This window comes from Psammomys obesus, unplaced genomic scaffold (genome assembly GCF_907164565.1).
Source record: "Psammomys obesus unplaced genomic scaffold, mPsaObe1.curated_primary_1811, whole genome shotgun sequence".
Classification (NCBI taxonomy): Eukaryota; Metazoa; Chordata; class Mammalia; order Rodentia; family Muridae; genus Psammomys; species Psammomys obesus.
In genome coordinates this window covers 26686575-26708722 of record NW_026596034.1, presented here as the reverse complement: position 1 = coordinate 26708722, position 22148 = coordinate 26686575, and the positions used below count along the sequence as shown (strand labels likewise).

The 22148-nt window shown below is 48.8% G+C and overlaps 1 protein-coding gene across 3 annotated transcripts in view; it reads right to left on the bottom strand.

Annotated features, from left to right (window-relative positions):
• Nucleotides 1-22148, bottom strand: part of Vac14 (VAC14 component of PIKFYVE complex) — a 106202-nt gene that overhangs the window by 36367 nt on the left and 47687 nt on the right. For all 3 annotated transcript variants that reach the window (XM_055621251.1, XM_055621253.1, XM_055621252.1), the window contains exons 13-14: nucleotides 15252-15408; nucleotides 3770-3902 (exon numbers count right to left, since the gene is read on the bottom strand). In XM_055621251.1, coding sequence (XP_055477226.1) covers nucleotides 3770-3902; nucleotides 15252-15408 — 290 coding nt within the window. The remainder of the gene's footprint in view (nucleotides 1-3769; nucleotides 3903-15251; nucleotides 15409-22148) is intronic.

The window sequence follows — 22148 nt, the reverse complement described above, 5'->3', positions numbered from 1 at the left end:
ATCTATCTATCTATCTATCTATCTATCTATCTATCTATCTATCTATCTATCTATCCGCACAGGGTCCCTCACTAAGCCTGAAGCTTATCAGTTCAGCTAGGCCACAATTTTAGGGATCTACCTATCCCCCACACCAAATGCTAGAGTTACAGGAACACATTGCCATTCCTACTTTTTATGTAGATTTTGGGGACATGAACTAGAGTCCTTGTGCTTATGCTCAGGCTTGTTTGGGTCACTATGTAGCTTAGGCTGGCCTTGAACTCAGAGCAATCTGCTTACCTCAGCTTCCCCAGTGCTGAGATAACAGCTGTGAATCATAATACCCAGTTCTAGTATGTTCCCTCTTTAGAGCCATCAGCAGAAAAGAACTATATAAAATGAAAATGCAGATGGCAGCCAACCACTCCACATCATTGAAGGCCTTAGTCTCTTGTGCAGTTATGGAAGCAGGAGAGAGCTGCGTGTCTGCGATGCCAGATCCTGACATGTGTACCCTAAGAACCCATACTGGGTATCTGAGACAGAGTCTAGGAGAATGGCACTGCTTGGGCACTGGCTTGGAAGTCAGCAGGTCTCAGGGCACTGAGGACTGCTTTTAGGGCATGGTGGCAGACAAGCTGAATGGCTACAGCAAAGGCCAAGGAGAGACCTTAGTAAAGGATTGTTGTGCCACTGCCCAGGGCTAAGAAACCCTCTGTGGCTGTGCTGGGTAGAGTGAGGCCTGGCCTTTAGGCTGGGCTTAATGCCCTCTCAGAGCCCAGAAAAGTTCTTGAGGGAACCGAGCTTTGGAACAGCAAGCGATTGCCATGATGGGTATACCAAGTCCCCACAGGATGAGGAGAGACCACCCATGTCAGCTCAAGCTCTTTGAGGAGCTGGGGCCATGTAGTCCTGGCACCAGGTTCCCTAGCATGCAGATGTTCAGGAGTCCTTGAGGTTCCAAGATCTGTGACCTATCCCAGAGGGACAATGTAGTGGGTGCTGAATGAGCAGAGTGAGAGATTTGCAGCCCAGCTCCAAGCAAACCTAGTTAGCATACTGATACTTAAGCATACTTCCCCTTAAGCTAAAATGAGAATTCTTATCATTCTCAGACACTAGGGGGACACTGAGAAGATAGCAAAGTCTTTCTGGCCTGAAGTCTGTAAAAACAAACATGGCAGTGGTCTGGCTAGCAGCTTCATGGAGTCTCAGGTAGAGAGGAGGCCTAAGCATGCCCATGCTACCTACATTTCCACTCTGTATAGTCTGGGGATGCTGGGTACCACCTTGAGCTCCCATCCCAAGGCCCCGGGCTGTAGCTAGGAAGACAGGGAGAACCCAGGGTAGTCCTGTCCTCCAGAGGAAAAGCACGCTACCCCTACCTTTTCCAAAACCTTCTCTTCACTGGCTCATGGAGTCTATCAGCTGAGGACTGCTCATCAAGAATGCTGACACCTTTGCAGTCTGGAAAATCACATGAAATCAATTGTCACTCATGTGAGGGCATTCTATTGCTCTGATGTGTGTGGGTCCCTTGTGCTGTATCTGATATCTGCCTAACTGGAGCTGTCCAACTCCATGGGGAGAAAAGACCACAGTGGTCTTTCTCTTTTGGCCAGTGAGGTGAAGGCCTGACTGGACTGGTACCATGCACTCACTGACTGCTACTACCACTTCAGTTATTTCTGAACAACAGTGGTTCTCAACTGGTTCGTTCTGAGCTACCTGCCCAGCCCCTGAACATTTTTGGTTGTCCAGAACAGGCAGGGGGGAGGTGCTACCTGCACCTGGTGGGCAGAGGTCAGGGATACTGTTTAAACATCCTACAGCTCCACCACAAAGAATTACCTGACTTCAAATGCCCACAGTGTTGAGGGATGACAGCCTCTTCCACACCACAGGGACCTCCTTTTGGGAGGTCAGACATCAGAAGCCCCTTTCACCTGCTGTGGTCCTACTATTCTTTCTGTCCTTTCTCATGACTCAACTCTTTGGACTAGTTCCCAGGGTGTCTTCAACTCCTTTCTCTGACCTTAATCCAGCCTGCGTTTTTTTTCCCCCTTACAGGCAGGTCTCTCCAACAAGTTCCCTTTTCTCCCATTCCATGTCTTGTTCCCATCTCCTCATCTCACTCTGTGGTTGAACAGGCTTCTGAGTGAGCTCCCAGATCTTCTTCAGGCTTCATCTTCCCTCACTGCCTCCTCTCAGCCTCTTTTCCTCCACTTCCTCCTGGCTTTCTGACCCTTCTCAGCCTCCTCTTCTGGCTTCTCCCTTTGCACAACCCGCAAATATGACGCTTCTTAGGGCTCAACCTCAGACTCCTTCCCTCACTCAGATTCCTCTTACTCCCTAAAAATGAAAACTGGCGGAACCAGCCAGAACTATAGTTTGCGCAGGGCTGGTGCTGAGTAATTATGTGTTGACCAAGTGACTGCATCATCCATTTCCAGGCTTGAATCTTAGAACCAGGTCTCTCTTTGAAGCATCAAATGGCTGCTTCGACATTTTACTTTTGTTCTCAAAGCAATTCAAACTCAAACATGTGACTATCTTCACTCTGATAACTCCCTCAGGGCTCAGGACCTGCATGCTATTCTGATTCTCCTTCTCCTTGTTCCCCCTGCAACTCTTTCCCAATCAACACTGCTGCCCATGCCTTTGACAATCAGCCAGTCTTATCCAGACCACAGCTTCCCAACTGTCTATCTATCTTGGTCCTTCAAATCTATTCTCCCAACGCAGCAATCTTTCAAATCAGAAATATGGTCACATCACTCCCCTACACGGAGCTTCTCATTACTTGACTGCATTCTTTGTGCAGGGCTAAGAGACCTCTGTGGCTGTGTTGGGTATGGTGAGGCCTGATTTGGAGGCTGGCCCTCGGAGCCCAGCATGGTTCTTGAGGGGACTAAGCTCTGGAACAGCCATACCAAATATACTGAGTCCCCAGAGGATGAGGAGAGACCTCTGAGCCCCACTCAACTTTGTGTTCAGGTTGACAGCAAAATGAACTCTTCATGTGAATTTCTGCCTTCAAGTTCTTTGGGGCTCTGCTGGGGCTCCTCCACCCTTTTGGTCATACCAATATAGTCTGCCCTCAAGCACCCTCAGCCACATTAAGAACCCCACCACCCTGAGGTTTTGAGTCCACTAGTCAAGAGGGAGGCGTAGGCAGGTTTAGTAAGCAGACCTAAGATCTGCTGCTGTAGTACATCTAGGGTCGTCCGGATCATTCCGGAAGGCTCTTTCATCTGGCTGTGTTGGGAAGTCTGCAGGAATTTTGTCCTTGACCTAGCTTTCATTAGCTAGAATGTGACATCAGGTGCTCTTCTGGTGATACTATTCTATGATGCAGAGAAGACAAAGGGAGTCCCATGCACGGATGACAGTTCTCAGACTTGTCCAGGGCTAGGTTCAGTTAACTCAAGAACCTGGCTTCACCGAACTTGCCAAATCCTGTGCTGGTAGCTGGGCCCATGTCATGTCCTGTCTGGCTCACTCACTTCTTCTTCAAAAGAACAATGATGACACTTACAAAGAGGATATTTTAGCAGAAGGGAAAACATTTTCAAGAAATAAACACTTCACTCAGTTTTTAAAGAAATGTCAAGGACTACCTGGCTCCCTGTTGGTAGCACCACAATCTAGTGTGAGGGAAGAACCATCTTCATTTCTTATAAGAACAATGCAAAGGCCAGGGAAAGGGCGGAAAAAGAAAGGAAAGTAGGTGGCCGCTCTGCCAGCACGTACAGTGAGATTCAAAGCTGTGGCATATAGGGCTGACCTGATGATGAATGGGCCTCTGGCCTCCAGGAGCTTCCGTTCACTGCTAAACGTCTGCAGGAGGTTGATCATGAACTTGTAAAAGTAGGAGTTCATGGTGGGAGTGGAAGGAGAACATTCCAAGCCTTTGGTACCTGCAGAGAAAGAAACAGAGCCAAGATTTAATCTGATTGCATGTCTACAGGGCGGGGAGACGCAATACAATTGTAAATGCCAGAGGGGTGTAGGGGTGTGTGTGTGTAAAAAGATGAGAGAAAACTTTCCAATCAGGGCTCACAGACTAGAAGCAAGAACTTTACAAGTACATACAATTTACCAGTTTACTCCTCCATCTAATCCCGTTCCGCCAAGTGAACACCTCACCTGTAAGACCTCCATTAGGTGCTACAATAAAAACGGAGCAAGCCCTGGAGAGACGGCTCTATAGTTACGGGTATGTGCCGCTCTTGCAGAAGACTTGAGTTTGATTCCCAGTGCCCACATCAGGCAGCTCAAAACCACTTGTAACTCCAGTGGATCTGGCACTGTCTTCTAGACCCCATGGGAATCTGTATTCATGTACACATATCCACACAGGTAATTCGAAATTAAAAAAAAAAAATCTTAAAAAAATAAAAACAAATGAGCACAATTCTCCCCATTATCCCAACAAATCAGATATATGTGGGGTTTACTTTGCACAATTAAGGACAATGACCAGTCAGAATAAAGAGGTTAGACACATAGCTGGGCATGGTGGCATATGCTTTTAATCCCAACCCTTAGGAGGCAAGGGCAGGCAGATCTCTATGAGTTTGAGTCCAGCCTGGTCTAGGTAGTGAGTTCTAGGACAGCCAGGGCTATGCAGAGAGATCCTTTCCCAAAAAAACCCAAAACAACAAAAACAAACCAAAAAAGAGGTTAAACAGGTACAACTACTACATGATCAACAAACCGGCCAACCCCCTTGAGGCACAAGACTAATTCCTTCCCTAGTGTGGAGAAAAGAAATAGATCACGTACACAAAGGCTGGGATAAGATGAGATATGTTCAGAGCAACATGACTGGATCCTCACCTAGCACCGAGAAATAGGTAAAGGTGTTCTCAGGGTGGTGCTGTGAAAGCCTGCAAAGGCCTGGCTAACTGTGTAATACAAACAGCATTGCTCTTTCACACGCTTCAGCTGAAAGCATGCTTAGAGCCTCACACCACCTCCTCCAGCCTGCTCTAGCATGTGCGCCCTTGCCGAAGCTTCCAGCACTGAGGGAACTAGGGGAAGACTGATGGTGCTTGTTCTGTATGGGCTATCTGCACACCCCACACAATCCCCCTTCCTTTCTAATGCATAGTGACCCCAAACAGTGCTAGAAAGAAGGACAAAGATGGTGGGATTTCTCAGTCTGCCCAATGCAATACTGGGACATTTTTGACAAAAATAACAGCTTTATTAGAGTCTCATCCTTGCCCCATAAAGTATTCCTTTCAAAGCGTACCATTTACAAGCTTTCAGAACATTCACAAGTTGTACAGACACTGCCAGTAACTGTAGAATACTTTAGTTACCCCTCTACTGGAGTCCTCTACCTATTGGCTTCACTTCCCAGTCCTGAAAACAGGCTTCTTCTCTCTATGGACTGGCCCATTCTGGACATTTTACATGAATAAACCCAATATGGCTTCTTTCATGCAGCATACATTCAAGGCTAATCCTGGTTGTGTATGTCCAATCTTCATTCATTCTAATGCTGAACAATGGACACACCCTATTGTATTTGCTAATTCATTAAGTGGCGAGTACTTGGTGGTTTCTACTCTGTGGCTATTAGGAATAACGCTGCTGTAAACAGTCATGAGTTCTGTATGGAGAGGTTTTCCTTTCTTTTGGCTATATACCTAGAATGAAACTGCTCAGTCACATGAAAACTCTTTGGGTCCTGAAGACCCGAGTCGCCAGGCCACTATCCAGAGTGACTGCAACAGCGTTCCATCTTTTTTACATCCTCTCCAGCACATGCTGTCAGTCTTCCACTATAGCCATCCTAGTGGATGGAAGTGCTGCTTCATTGTGGCTTTGATCTGTAGTTCTTTTCTGGAGAAACAGCTACTCAATTCCTTTGCCTGTTTTCAAAACTGAAGTATTTGCCTTTATTATTACTTGAGTTCTTCATATATGCAGCAGGTTCTTATCAAGTAGGTGGTTTATAGACATTTTCTCTTTTTCTGTAGGTTTCTCCCCACTTCTTGCCAGGAAAGTTCTCCAGTACAAAGCTACATCCCCGGTCCACCTTCTTGATAGTGTCCTCTGAAACAAAACTATTTGGGCTGGGACACAGTTCAGTGGTAAGAACATTTGTCTACTGTGTTCAAGGTCCTCGGTTAAATTCCCAGTATTGCAAAATGAAACAAAGCAACATTTGTGATGCTGCAAGGCCTTGTGTATGCATGCTACGGAGCCTCTGCCACTGAGACATACACTGCCAGTCCCACAGAACTTTAGTTTGGTTAAGTCAAATATATAATTTGTTTCCTTTGGCTGCTTAAGCTTTTGAGACAGTAGGGTAAATAGAGCCAACTGAGGCAACAGAGGCTATCAGCCTCTGAGCTGGCCTCTCTCTGGTCTGAATAGAGCCCACTGAGGCAACAGAGGCTATCAGCCTCTGAGCTTGGCCCTTCTCTGGTCTGGAAACCTCTCTTCCTGAAAGGGCAAGCAGGCACTTGCACAAGGTAGGCTGGACGTAGGGGGCTGTGGACATCAAGCTTGGTTGTGGGATCACACATGAGCCTCCAGAAGCATCAGCTTGAGTGTATAAAAGAATGTAAAAAACAAATTACAATGAGCCTCCCAGAGGAGCTGCTGGCTGTCACTGGCCACAGTGGCACCGAAACACCCCAGGGCTCCTGCTTTGTGTTTTATCTTGATCTTTATAATCTTTATAGGACGTGGCTGGGAGCCAGAAGGCATTTTTGTTTTTCTTCCCCCTCCCCCCAGCTGCAGATGCCTCATCCTTAAAACCCATCATTTTCATTCCTTATACTAACAGACCCCTCTATCACCAAACTCTGTCACCTTCAATCCCAAGGCCTTTCTACACAACACACTTCCAAATCCTGCCACCCTAAATCCCAAGACTCTTCTGGACAATACCCTCCCAGACAACTCCTCAGAAACTGCACTGGGGACTCTTGAGTGAAAAGCCCAGTTTAAGGGCAGGCCTCATTCAACTCTCTGCTGTTTGTATTGTATTGTCTGGGTCCCTGCTGGGGACTGCCTGGCTGCCCTGGTCCTGAGTGACTCTGGAATGACAAACAGTCTTTGCTCCCTGGCCCAGAGGGGCTGTTTGCAGAATCAAGTGTCAAATTCTTACAGATCAAGTAACTCCAGGCCCAGCTGTTGAGGCAGCTCCACCTCACCATCTTCACCCACAGGAGATAATTCAGTGGTGGCTGTCATGGCCTGGCTACCTATCCCCCACCCCCAGGGGCATGTGAACAAGAATCCAGTTAATTATATTCTTCTCCTGGGTATATATCTCTGCATTATCTGGGTCCCTGTCTCCTTCCTGCTTCTATGGAGGCACCCCCAGCGCCATTCCATTTCCAGGCTGAAGGCCAGTAGGCTTCAAAGTACTTAAAAGGACAAAAGGACCAATGAAGAGAGTAACCACAAATAAGTCCTCCCTGGCTGTGGCTGCCTGGGAGCCCTAAGGAGCTGTGTACTTTGGGGACATGGGAGTTCTAGTCTCACAGGAACATGGGAAAGAAAGCATTGAGCTTGGTGCTTTGGCCTCAAGTTTCTTTATAAGTAGGGGCGGTAAGAGTGCCTAATAACTGAGACAACATATGTCATGTGCTGGGCAAGGCATGCCATGCGTCTGTACTCAATAAATGGGGTGAGTGTGACATCAGCAAATGTCTCCTGTCTTGGAGCACTGTGTGGGGCAGACTGCTCTTATTCCCTGCAGAGCAGGCTGGACAGGTGGCAAGAATTAGGATCTCAAACAAACTCAGAATTCTGTTGGGATGCTCAGGCAGGAAGAGGAGTTACCTGCGACCCCCTCCAGCTCAGCTAACAGACTGGCCAAAGGCAGGATGAGGTGGCTTGGGGTTACCTGGACACATTTCTGCCCTTCTTAGTAAGAGCTCTCACTGGTCTAAATTGTCTCTCGGTGCCCAGGCTAAATGGTGGTGGCCTTTAGTGGAGAGACAGGAAGCACATGTAACAAGAGACTTTAGCTCTTATGAGCAGTGCCCCTGGGAAACCTGTGAACTCAGTCCTTCAAGTGAGCCCATTGTTCAAAGACCACACAGGAAAAGCCAAGTATTCCCCAACTAGAGCCGTGTGCCTTTCCCAAGACTTTGCTGACAGGAGGCTTAGCAGTAGCAAATTAGGGGAGCCACCCAGAGGCCCAGATTGGCCTGTATTGAATACAATCATCAGGAGCAGGACCTCTGACCTTAGAACCCCATTTGCCAGGAAGACACTGTACCCATGCAGGGCGGGAGTCCTGGGCAAGAAAGGGGAGCTGTCAGTGCTCACTGTTGACAGTGTCAGGGTCTGTGCGAGCTCTCTCCACCTTGGTTTTTCCTTATCCCAAACTCCTCTGACCATAGCAGCGTTCAGGCCCACTGTCTGGAGAACACAAGAGGCTCCTGTAAGACTGTCGGAATCTAGCCTCTGTTCAGGCCCCTGATGGGATCCTGTCAGTGAACCCCAGATAGCATGCCCATGCCACCACATCTCACCTCAAAAGTGAGTTTAGATCCTGCTCTGCACCCTTTCACTGCCATCTGTCTGGGAATCAGAGTGCTCGGGTGCAGACTCTTGCTGTGAACTTCTCCCTCATCCTAAAAGAGGCATAAAAAGAAGACTCTCTCTTCTGCCACGATGTGAACATTGATTTTCTTTAGATATTCTGCTATGCTGTCTCTCTCTGCTGCTGGGTCTGAACCCTCCTTGGAGCTCCCACCATATTGTTGCCTTCTCTGCCTCTTTTGCCTATTGTTTTAGTAATATCTAATAAATTCTTCAGTCCACAGTAATTTGACTCAGTGTCCTCTTGAATCACCAACCCCATCCAAAACCTAATGGTTTTTGGCCAGGGCTATGGGGCTTGGGAGAGAAGGTGGAAAGAATAAACTTGCCTCAGGAGAGTGACTGTACCGATTTCCACCTCACTGCAGCCTGCACCTCCCAGGGGACAGCTTAAACGCCTCCACCAGCTTCTTCCACCCACCTCTGGCTCTCGCTCATCTGGTTGTGCAGTGTGCAGTGGCTCTGTCTCAAGATGAGCTGCCGCCGCACATGCCTGAGGCTAGGGAGAGCTGGGCCTGGCTCAGTAGCCTGATTTAGGGTATGCCTTCCAGATCTGCACTGGGACAGGGAAGCACTAGCAGACTGTACTCCGCATTACCAACAATGCAGTTTTGTAGGTCCACTCAAGTGGTGGACAAACTGCTTTGGTGGGAACCAGCAGGCCAGGAAGGAGAGGAGAGGTTTGTGTGTGTTATAGGGACTCTTCCCAAAAGGCTGAGAAGAGCAGGATCTCCATTTCCTGACCCAAAGAGGACAGACATGTGAGGGAGAATGCAGTCCCTCAGCCACATAGATCCGCCTTATATTTCTGGTTTGGGCAAGAAAGAAGCCTGTGGGGCTCTGGAAGGAAGCTCACGTGACTGACTGGCTGCTCAGGGGCAGACAGATGCTGTGGGGAGCCCTCTGTATACAAAGACAGGCTAGTGGGGTGGTGGCTGGGGAGCCAGCCCTGCAGATGTTGCTAAGTGAAACCTGATGTGGCGACATGAGAATCTGCGGAGCGTCTCACAAACAACCTTCCCTGGGATGTTATGGACTGAGTTTTGTGGCTATGACGTGAAGGAGCCTCACATGTCAGGATAAAAATAGTTCTGGCCTCAATACACAGCCCGAGTTACAGTGCAGCAGAACCAGATGAGAAAACATTAGGCACCCAGCTCAGACTCCATTTGCAAGGTCTACCTCCTTCCCTGCTGAGGTCAGGCCCATGAATCTGGACAGCCCAACTGAGTAGCCATTAGGATTTGCTGTCTTGAGGCAGGGAAAGGGCCAGTGGCTGTGGAGAGTATACTCAGAAAGCCAAGGGAACAGGTTAGACCTGGACTCTGTTGCTGATTTGGCCAGGCCATGGAGACAGTGAGCCATGCCAGGGGAAAGGAGTATAGTCCATTCTTCATGAAGTGCTTCATGAAACTGGATGTGGTGGCTCACACCTTCGATCCCAATCCTCAGATGTAGAGGCAGGAAGATCTTTGTGAGTTCCAGACCATCCTGGTCTACATAGGGAGCTCTAAGACAGCCAGGGCTATATAGAGAAATCCTGTCTCAAAACAAAACAAACAACAATAACAACATCACGGAAGGGAAAGCACGACTGGGAAGCTGGTGTAAGACAAAAGGGGGAATGGTGAGAAAAGGGAGACTTCACAGAATTAAGTGGCTGGAAGAGAAGGAAGCTAAGGTAGGTTTTCTTTTCTTTTTTTTTTTTTTTCTTTCTTTCTTTTTTAAGAGGGCGTTGTAAAGTTGGAGGAAGCACCAATCCTCATGGAACTGATGGAAGGGTACAACACCAGCCACACCCCGGGGGTAAAGGCCCGAGACACATCCAGGAGGCGGTTCAGCTGTTTGGCTCACAGCACAAGACAAGACAATGGGTCACAGAGGAGCTTAGGAGTAATTCCAGCTTTTAGGGTGGTGACAGGGCCACACTGACACCTACTATTAAAAAGGGGCTGCTACCTAAGCAAGGGCTAGGGCCACAGTGGGTGCTAAAAGGAGACAGCTAGAACTAACAAGACGAATCAACAAGTAGTCTAGGTTGCAGGACCAAAGGGACGTCTTCCTGGACAATGGAACTAGGAACTTCAGTTCACCCTTCTTGATGTGTTCCCAGCCATCCTTCATTTTAATCACTTCTGAAAAAAAGTCCTTATCCTTGCTGAGTACCTGCTGCTAGGATTCATACATGAATAAAAGCTAGCTCTTGTAGCCTGAGATGTACACAGGCGCATTCGAGACACTGGTGATCCCAATAAAATTTGAGTCTAAAATTGGGGAGGACCTGAGTGTTTGCATTTCTGTTGACTCCGGGCTACCGAGGATTTGGAACACATACTGATGCACCTTGGCAGCAGGAGAGGCCTTAACAGGTCACAGGCAAGAGGAATCACAGGTCACTCCCACCCACCCTGACAGGCACAAGAGGCTCAAGGGGAGGCAGACTTGCGGAGGATGTCACCAGAACTCACCTGAGTGATCCTGTGATACTATAAGGATAGATGTCGGGGCAGTTTTTCACAGCACAGACTACTGATCTTTTAGCCCTGCTTATGGAGTAGCTTCCAGAGGCCTAAAGCACTCCATCCCAGCTTAGATGATGAGATGAGGAGGTGGTGCCTGAAGCAGGGACCCACTATAGGGCACAGGTGGCAGATCTTTCTGCTGCCTCCTACAAGCCGAAAAGATGTATAGGCAGAGACCTTTGATGTTCAAAGAGCAAGAAGTAAGGCTCTTGGGCAGCTGTGGTTACAGTAAGCAGAAGGCAGGAGGACAGAAAATGAGGCTCTATGAATCCTGAGGCCAGAATGGGGTCCCTGGAATCATTGAAGAATTACTTCTCTGGGAACTCTGGAGCAGGTTGGAGCCACTGCTGGGAACAGGGTACCTAGACCAGCTCTTAGACTGTTAGCTAGGCTCCCACTGCTCCTTCCTTTAGGTGAAGGAAGTTAGTTTCCAGGGGCTGCAAGTGGGATTCCTATTCTCTGAGTGTGGGGTTACACAGCTAGGTTCCTGGGCCAGCACAAATGCCTGTCACAATCCTTAGTCAAGGGACTGAAGCAAGCTCTCCCCTCAGATTGCTGGATGGAGTTGGGCTGATCCAGGTAACAACACTGTAGAGTGCTTAGCACAGTGCCAGGGTTCAATAAGCTCATGGCCAGTGCTGGCAGCTATCATGACCACTGTTACTACAGGGAGAAATAGCCTCATTCTTGAAAGCCTCCTGGGTTTCTTCCAGGACTTGCTTGTCTGGTGACAGGAAGATACTGCTGACATCTGGTCACACCGGCTGGGGCTGCAGGCAATGAAATGGACTTGGAACATTTCACCTTTGTCCTTTTCAGAGCTAGAGGTGGAGACACTTCAGACAAAAGAATCCTGCAGGGTGTATTGCCACGAGTAGTTTTTAGTCCATCAATGGTGTTGGGAATAGAATGCTCGCTGAGCATGCACAAAGCCATCCCTAGCTCCTCCGTAGTGGTGGGGCATACCTGTAATCAGCACTTGGGCGGTAGAGGCTGGATGATTTAAAAATCATCCTTGGCTACCTGATGAATTTAAGTCCAGCCTGGAATACATGAGACCCTGAGAGAGGGAGGGAGAGAGAGGCGCTACAGCAAGAGGGCAGGCCATGGCAGACTGGAATTTCAGGTCAACTTTCAGACCTGCCATGATCCTTCGCTCAGATAGCCACACTGCTGCTTACTTGGCCGAGGATCCTGAGGGTACCCGGGTCTCCCCAGGCCTGATAGCACAACTGTCTAGGCCTAGGGAGAAAAAGATATGGATGCTGGGAGCACCTGGGTCCTACTAATTGTATTGGGAATGCCCTGGGTCAGGTGGGATCACAGAGGCCTGGTTACTGTCCTTTCTTCCCACAGCCTGGCAGCACACCTACTGATTTCTTGAGTCGGGTAGAGGTGGTGCACAATCAGCAGAGCCCCCAGGGTGGGAGATGGCTTTGCTCAGGGGCCCTTGCCTAAGCAGCTCTCCTGTTGTTCTGGATGTTGTTCTTTTCTGGTCAAGAACAAAGGAGGTGGAACTCAGACCTGGGTTTCTGTGCTAGAGGGAGAGAGATGTTTATGCTAAGTCAGGCAAGAGGAAAAAAAATCCCACGTGGGCAGCTGTCTCTAGCACCCTGGGGACCACTGTGGTGGTGCATTTAGGCCAACCCAGCACTCACCCAGGCGTGTGATGAGTTTTTCTTCCCCACTACTGTGTGAGATCTGCACCATTTGAGTTTACAGATTTAATGTAAAGGGGGGAGAGTTGTTGGTTTCCCTGAAGATGCCCTGACTTTGCCTTCTAGAAAGTTCCTGCATGGAGGGTGGCGTGATTTCCTCTTATGGGACAAACACTGATGTCTCAGGTTCTCGGAGAGGTCCTGGAGAGGTAAAGTTCCTCTAGACAGGAAGAAGGGCTGGTCTTGCCCCCTCTTCACGCACACATGTACATGGTGCACAGAGGCAGAACCACAGCACATGAGCGGGAAGTAATCCTGGAAGAGCAGCCAGCAGAGGAATGAGCACATTTCCTGCATGCTTTCTGACCTCAACACCACCCCACGCATCCCTGGCGTCTGCCGTGGGCCTCCCAAGGCAGCTGAGCCAGGAGAGGGCAGAGGGCAGACTGGTTTCCTGCATTCCTTTACTACTGATTTGGTCTCGACCTTCCAGAGTCATGAACACACTTGTAAACTCTGATACCAGCTGCAGATGTGCACATGTGAATGTATCTGCCCAGAGGGTCTCACACAAATGGCGTAGGCTAACTTTGTGGCTGCCCGTATTGTGGGTTTATGAAGGAAATCATAGCCCTGGCTATAAGCACTCCCCTGGGATTCTTCCTAGGACTGACTTTCTTCCCATTTGGGATGTTTTTTTGTCTTTTTCTATGATTCTGAATGTCCTTGGCTGAGGTGAGAGATTCTGATGGCCTCGGCAGGCCAGGGTAAGTGATTCCACCCCTTCCCATTTTGACGGGGTGAGGAGCTGAGATTCAGAGTTCTTTGCTATGTAAGTTTCCTCAGCTTGTATCTCTAAGCAGCAGCATGCTTTTGATTTCCCAGGAAACTTGTAGAACCCCAGATCTACGGTAGGTGCCCAAAGTAGTTTCTTGGCTCATACCCTCAGTAGCAGGAACCCACACTATCAACTTCTCTGTGCTCAGGAGAAAGACAAGACATGCTTACAGATGAAGTGAAAGACCAGAGAGGGAACACCAGGTGTCCTAGTCGGCCCAAGGCTCACACACTTGTGCTGCTGTCACTCTGAGGATGGAGAAGATGGTAGGGTTCTTTGGAAGGCTGAGGGCCATTGCAGGGCTCCTCTCTTCTGGGCTCCTTGCCCCTTCTGCCCCATCTAAGGAAAAGCCATCTCTCCATCTCACTTAGCCCCCATTACATGTTCTGCACCACCACACTTGGTCTCTGACATCTGTCCCTCATGTTTGGGGCTGGCCCCTACATGCTGACTTGGAGACAGAGGGTGGAGAACAAACTCCTCTGCTGAGGGAAAAGAGGTGGGAGCCATAGCAGGGGTCTTGGCATCAGGATATGGCAGCTGCTTCCTTGACCACAGCAAATGACTGCCCAGGGGAAACTGGTCTCCTGAGTAAGGAAATGATGGCATCCTGGGGAAATGGGAGCAAGGAAGCCAGGCTGTTGCTAGAGTTCCTCAGTCTCCCCATCAGGCGGAGCATGTAGCAAGAGAGCCTGAGGCCTGTGCTCCCATGTGCTTCCTGCTGCAGTGCTTGAGAGACCCATGGCTTTCTTTGTCATGGAGAGGTGTCCTCAGCACATGCCTTCTGCGATTTGACTTGGCATATCCAGGGGTGCAGGAAGGTTTGTAAAGCTCTGAAAATACTCTGAGCTTCTCAGACACTGGGCATGGTGTCTGGCCAAACATGGAGGAATTCCTACTGGGGCTGGACAGATGTAATACAGGCCTGGGGCTAGAGGCTAGAATATTACAGAGCTGCAGGAGGAACAATGTCACAGAAGGGCTGTGAGTCTATGTGAAACTAGTGAAGATCCTGGTGTCTACACAGCATGAAGGGTTCCAGAGACAAAGATCTGGCAAACATCCAAGACCCCCCAGGTAATTTCCTACCAAACTGTTCCCTGGGGCCTTTTTAAGGATCACATGGCTGAGGAGGTGGTCTCTGCTTGGGAGGGGAGGAGCTGGGCAGTGTGGCCAGGGAGAACAGTTACCTGCCATCCCGAAGGAGCACGAGGAACAAGCACTAGGAATGCCTTGGCTACCTTCACTTGCAAGGACAGCCCGGAAACAGCCTGTTTGAATTATCCTGTCTCTTGCCTGGGCTGCCTGCCATGTTGAGAGCTATTCTGAGCTTTGGTGAGGAGGAAATGGCTGCCTAGCTTTCTTCCACCTGTGAGACCCAAGACTGAAGGCCCTGGCTGGCTGCCTGCCTGTGGAGAAATTGCCTCAGAGGGTTTGCGCTTAGTCAGTAGTTCAAAAGCATCAGAAGTGTTGAAGATGAGGGGGAAGGGTTGTGAGGCTCTCTTCGGGAGATACAAGAGTGTGAGCCAGGAGGCAGGAGCGCTGTCTTCTGTGGTAGACCATAGGTAGGCACTCCACTGACCCTCACACATGGCAGAAGAGACTTATGAATGATCTCCTGGTCCAGGATACTAGCATTTCTCAGACCAGAGCCCTCAGGGAAATACTTACTGGGAGGGTTTAGTAGGTTGGCTCTGCCGGAGGTGGGCACCTGAAGTTCCAAGTGGCCGACTCGGAGGTCAGGGCCATCAGGTGCGCCTGTGTCATCCATCTGGCCTGCAGGGGAGGAAGCAATTTCTGCCAACACCTCCAGATCCTTCAAGACGACCTGGGGAGACAAGCGGAGGATGAAGGACAAACTCCCTACTATGAGCTGAGCTGATGTGTTAGAGGTGAGGTCAGTGATGAGGAGTGGCTTGCAGGGCAGAGGGCCTGCGGACCATGTGCTGCATGCCTGATGTGAGAGCCACTACGACCACAACTGTGAAAGTGCTTGGGAAAATGTGGTGAAGGTATAGATTAAGAGGCCACTGACGGTGGAAAATGACCAGGATGGAGAATCTTTTTCCCACAGCCCTCCTCTTTGGTTTTGAACAGGAATGGATGGGTCTCCTTGAGATGCAGGTCCTGGGCAACAGGGTGAACCATACACAGGATGTATCTTATGGTCTCTGAGGCCTTGGCTCTGTCCATCTCTGTTCACAGAACAGCTGTCACTGCAGAAATGACACCAGGCCATCCAGAATCTAAAGGGCCCTCAATGCTTTGGTGTGAGTCTGGCCTCCAGTGCTAAAAGGCTTCTTAACACCCAGACAAGACTGTCTCCCAAGTGTTTCCACCTAGCCTTGGATGGGGCAAGGTCTCTTCGGCTGCCTATTTGCCTACTGGGAGAGGCCATATACTTTCCCCCAGGGCTGTCCCTATAGTGCCAGTGGCCATGGGAACTACACCATTTTTACTTGGCAGCAGAGCTGCAGGATGGCAAAGCCCATCCCATACAGTGGGCAGTAGGGAGAGGCCAGGGACATGCCCTGTTGGGAAGCATCACGAAGGATGCTTGCCCCTTTGTGTAAGACTGCAAGACCTTAAGTCTAAACTCCCCGCAAAAATAACTCCTCCCACTACATGCCCTGCAAGCTTTTTGCTCTCTACTGGTCAGTCCTGAAGAAGGCCGACTTCTGCCTCATCCACAGGTATATCTCTAGGACTAACCTTGGTACCCAGCACATATCAGCTGACAACAGGAACAACTGTGCCTTTTACTGGGCTACCTTAAACCCAGATCAAGAATTAACCATTAAGTGGTGTGGGAGGAGGGGGAAAAAAAAAGAACCATGGTGGGTCAGGGGACCAGTGGAAAACCTGTAGACCTCTGTGGGGCCCTGATAGGTTAGCTAGTGGAATATGGTAAATACAAGATCAAGATGAGGCTAAGATGGGGTTCCTTTTGGGGTGATGAAATATTCTGGAATCAGATGATGCCTACAAAACCCTGTAAGCACAAATGCTCCTCAACTGAAGATGGGTTATATCCTAATACAATTTGAAACTATCGTCGCCATGAATGCACCCATACATCCACCTGCGAGTACTGGAGTTCAGCAACACAGTCTGCTGCAGACATCTGCTTCCCTTTAAGATCACAGGCTGACTGGAAGCTGCCCACATCAAAGGGCACAAAGCATGGTGTACACCTGTGATCCCAGCACTTAGCAGGGAGAGGGAGGATCAGGTTGGGGTTAGGGAGATGGCTCAGTGGGTAGAATGCTTGCCACACAGACAGGAGGACCTGAGCTTGGTCCTCCAGCATCAACCAAAAAGTGAGGCACAGGACCACATGTCTTGTGCTGGAGTGGAGGAGACAGGCAAATCCAGGGGCTTGCTGGACAGCCAGTCTAGCTCAAATGGTGAGCTGCAGGTTTGGTGAGAGACCCTGTCTCAAGAAGGTAGAGGCCAGGCAGGTTGGCAGGTAGAACCGCTTGCCATCAAACCTGCCAAGCTGAGAACAATTCCCAGAACTCATAAGGTGGAAGGAAAGGGCCAACTACCACAGTTGTCCTCTGACCTTCATTTACATACACATGCCGTGGAGTATGTGTGTGAGCAACAGTGGAAAGGATATGGTGTCTGAAGTGTGAAAGTGGTTCTATCAACTCAGGTAACAGGCCTTACCTTATGCTATTAAGTTATCACTTTTCTTAGTTTCTGCTTGACCAGACTGCCCATACCCTCTCTGAGGCTCCCACTGCCTGTTGACTCTTTCTGGCCTCTCGGTCTTCTCTAAGCTATATCATGTTTGGCACATGGTCTTAACACCTGCATCTTGGCTTCCTCCAGGCTGGTCATGGCATCACTCACACAAATGCCATTTCCACACTTCTCTCACCACTGAACCTTAGACATTCTCTAGGCCCTGTCTGAGCTCCTGCCCTGCATCAGAGCTGCATTAGACACTGGGGTGTAGGAGGAATCAAGGCCACCTTTGCCGATGGCAGTGGGAACAAGAAGCAACAAAGCAGTGGCCCTTGCCAGGAGCTTATCATTCATGTTCTTTCATGTTGCTCTTGGAATAGGTTCTGTTTGCTGAGTTGTGAGAAATGGATTTGCAGCGGTTAGAAAACATGGTCCTACATAGCCCTGTCAGATGGCAGGAGCAAAATCTGGCCCATGCCAGGCTAAGAACCAGAGGACCCTATGTGTGTTTGGGTTGCTGGCCTAGGGTTCTGTTCATTGAAAGGAGAAGTCTCCAGCAAGCTCTCTGCTCCAGGGATGGAAGAGGCAGTGGGAAGAGGGTGTGGTGGGGAGGCAGATGGCACAGTTATGTAGTTTTGAAAGAGAAGCAGACTCTAGCCCTCATCATTCTTTGCTCTTCCATTTCACAAGCACGTTATTTCCCAAAGGTCAGGGATAGGGAAACTAGATCTGGGACTTGGAGTTGGGGGACAGTGAGGAGTGACTCACCCCAAACTAAACAGCAAGGCAAGAATCAAGCCAAGAGTTTGACAATAATTAAACCGAGTTTCCATAGGTACTCTAATTCCTAGGTGTTACCAAGAGAACTGCAAACATGTTCACATAGATACTTCTTTGTGAACATTCACAGTAGCTGAACAATGGAAAGGTCCTTCTTCTGATAAACGGGATGTGGTGTATCCACTGCATGGACTATGACCTGGTCATAGAGAGAAATGAGGAAGGGGGTATTGCTCAGTGGATAAAAGCACTTGTTGTACAAACCTGATAAGCTGCAGGGCGCATCTGTAACCCAGTGCTCCTATATGAGGTGGAGACGGCCTGGCATAAGCGGGGTATCCGCAGAAACAACAGAGACCCTGGCTCAATAAGATAAAAGGTAAAACCGACTCCTCAAAGTCACCCTTGGTTATAGCATGTGCACATACCACAAACACACAAAATTTAAAAAATAAATAAATAAAAGGATACCAGCCTCTGGAGCAACAGGAAGAGCCTCATAAACATTTCCTAAGTCAAAAGAAGGTAGACACAAAAGGCTACAAACTACAATAATTACATGAAACGTCTAGAAGAGACAAATCTGAAAAGATGAAAGAAGTACATTTGTGGTTGCCAATAGTCAGTGGGACTTCTAATGGGTACATTGTTTTCTTGGGGGAAGCGCTGGGGGAGGAAATGTCCTGGAATTAGGCAGTAGGGATGGTTGTGCAACCTTGTGAAAACATCTTGAAAACTGCTATGATTTGGTACATGAACTGTATGAAAAACCTAAGAACAAAATCTCCAACTGGTATCCGAACTCTCAATCCAGCGGCATGTGCAGAGAACTCACTGCTGCTCTCACCTCTGCCTACGAGGTCATTCTTTCTAATGCCCTGTGATCTGACAATTGATGCAGACTGAGGAGAGATAAAGAAAAAGAAGATGATGATGATGTCACCCTGGTCTCCTTGTAGCACTCTGCTTCTGTGAGTCATGCTGTCCCTCTCAGATCTGTCTGTGCAGGTGGACAGGGGCACATACCCTCTCACCAACAAATTCTGGAGGTCGGATGTTGTGAGTGAGAAAAGCATGAGCAAGAAAGGCTGACTGGGGCGTGGTACAGACTATACTAGGCCAACTCTTGCATGATCCCTGACACCAGTACAGGTACATGATACATCAGGTGTCCAACAGGCACTTCTTTCCATTCAAGACAGTAGCCTGCAAGAAGAATGGCCTGTACAAGATCATGTCTCCTGGAGCAACTCAAGAACCAGGCTATAAGGGACAAGGAGATCAGAAGAACAAGCTGTACTTGCTCCTGGGTCAGGATTAATACTCAATCACCATCAGTGTCACCTTACAAGCTACGTGAGGAATCTGAGATTTGTAGTCACCAGCTCAAGACAAAGAGTGTTTGCTTCGTACTCAGCTCAGGTCCATAAGCCTAAGCCTGTTACTAAAACTACTCAGGGCTTTGTGGTCAGACATTCTAGACCTCCAACCCTCGCCCTAGACCAGTTAATGTCATCCAATGCAGCTCTCCTCTTTCTAACACATACTGAGCAGCTTCCATGGCTCTGCTCTGACTAGAGGAGACACAGGGCCAGCCAGGTCAGGCTCTGCTGGCGCCACTGGCTATAGGATGCAAAATTAACACTTACTGAAAGAGAGCCTCTGGGCCTCAGAAACCAGCAACTTGGTCTGAGGGGAGCCAGGAAGCACTTGAGAAGGCATTGCCCAAAGGTGTGTATGTTTGTGTTTGTATGTGTGTGTTGGGGGTAAGTAGGGGGTGCATTTGAACCATTCTCTTCATTAGCAATAAGCTGCTTATGGTTGCAGAGAACAAGCTGGCACATTCCAGGAAACAAAGCTTGTGGTAGTTTAGCTCCAGAGAGGGATGTGTGGCTGGAGGGGGTGTGTAGTCAGAAATCAAGCTCAAGTGGTAGGCTAGAGTGGTTGTCATCAGCTTATCACCCACAAAAAGGAATCTGGGTTTCATTTTGCAGGTAATAGCATCTGTTTTCCTGTATGTACAAATGGAAGCTTGACCATGCAAGGCTGCCCTGAAGGCTGGGAGACCAGCTGGCCCTCTGTGCTCAAGGATTCAACCAACTGTGGACTGAAAATACTAGCTGATGTGCATCTATACAGGACATGCAAAGGCTGTTATTGTTATTTTCTAAAAAATGAAGCATAACAGTTACTGCCATAGCATTTAATTGTATTAGGTCTAATATGTCATCTAGAGACTATTTAAAGTGCATAGAACAATGTATGTAGGTTCCATGAAAATACTGGAATTCACACTTTCAGATTCTGGAATCTACAAAGTCCCTGGAGCAATCCCTTATGGATACCAAGGAACAGGGGGACTTCATGTGCAGAACGCAGGCACAAAGAGTCCAGCTTACTATTACTACTCTTGTTAGAAAACTTTTAATCCCAATGCCAAGCTCTTAATGCCCCTGCCTGGAGAAGAAGTGTGAATAGCAGTTTACTCCAAGGGCTTTTCATGAGAATGTGTATCATCTATCTCTGCATTGCTGACTCCTGACCACTGGACAGGACATCAGAGCCAAGAAGGCTGCATGTTTTGCATTCAGAACTCTTATTTTAGAAAGTTTATGATCAAATGGCAAGTGAATGCAAATTACACTTCAGTTGCACAATTAAAGGCGGAAATGTTGTCTACAGGTTCCTTTGGTGATCCCAGGCACTCTTCCTGTGCTTACAAAGCAAATGATTTGTTTCTGGTTGTAGGGGCTGGCAAAAAGCCCATAGCTCTGCCTGGGACAGCATGCATACACAGGTGCATACACAATGAACTGCTCCTTCCTGCCCCTTAAATAGTTGCAACAGAATTGAAGAAGAGAAGGACTGCTTGAATGGAGGGCAAGGAACGCCTTATGGTGGATAGTGGGGAGTACTGTGGGGCTATATAGTGGTTTTCTGACACTAGCTCTAGTGATCAAAGCCTATCGCTAGCTGTTTCTCAGTGACCCAACTTGGATCTTGTGGCTTTGAAGTAACAATCAAAATGAGGATCTGGCCCAGGAAGGAGAATCACAGAGAAAGGTCTTGTCAACAGGACACTGAGAAAGATGAGCAGAGAGAGCAGAGGTCCACCCTTCCTGTTCGACCTGACTTTTGAGCCTCTGTGCCCAGGACAAGGCTGTGGTGTTCTACACTTCCCCTAAGAACCTGTAGTCCTCGGAGTGTGGGTAGGAAGCTGTGGGACAAAGATCCCTGCTTCAGGACCCCATAGGGCCAGAAGGAAAGGTTCCAGCTTTGATCCACCCCCAGAAACCCAGATCCAGTTCTTCTGCCAGTGAGCAGGCTGCCTGGGCCCATGCCCATGGCTGGCCTGGAGTCCTGGCTCTGAGGATGGGGACTAGCTCAAAGAAAGCAGGAGGAAGCCACACCAATTAGTATGCGCTACACAGCATTTTTGCAAAATGAATATAAAACACTTGTGCTTTCTTTTTGTGTGAGAGAAAGAAGAGAGGAGGGGGAGGGAGGTTACAAGAAAGCAATATTCTGCAGGAGCAGGAGCGCCTGCTGTTACCATGGCAGTGGGTGGGGGGAGGGAGGGCCCATCAGCTAGTCCCTGGTTCTGGAGTGCAATGTGCTGCCTTGCTGGACTGCAAGGATCAAAGCTGAGGACAGTGAGTACAGACAGCATCAAGGTGTCTCTAAGGCAAGTCTCAGGAGTTGGCAGAAGGGGACGTCATATTTCCCATGGGCTAGACAGCAGAGAAAACCAGGGGATTCCTAAGACAATCCTCTTTGTTGGAGACAACTTTACAGTATCAAGTGGCATTTTCCATATAGGATAAATGTGGATACTGTCATCTGTCACCCTCATTTTCTAGCAGCCAAGGGTAGCTTTCTCCTGGATTGTGCTGTTATCTTTCACTGGTCTGACAGGCATTTACTACCCCAAATCTTGTCCAGACCCCAGTTCAGGAAAAGATATAGAACTAGAAGGCTCTCTGCCCTTCCAAGTCACTGTAGCTGCTCCTCTGGCCCAGCCGATAAGGTTACAGTCTGTAGACAAGCACTGCAGGTTCAATGACCCACACAGGGGAGCCTGTCCTTGACTCCAAC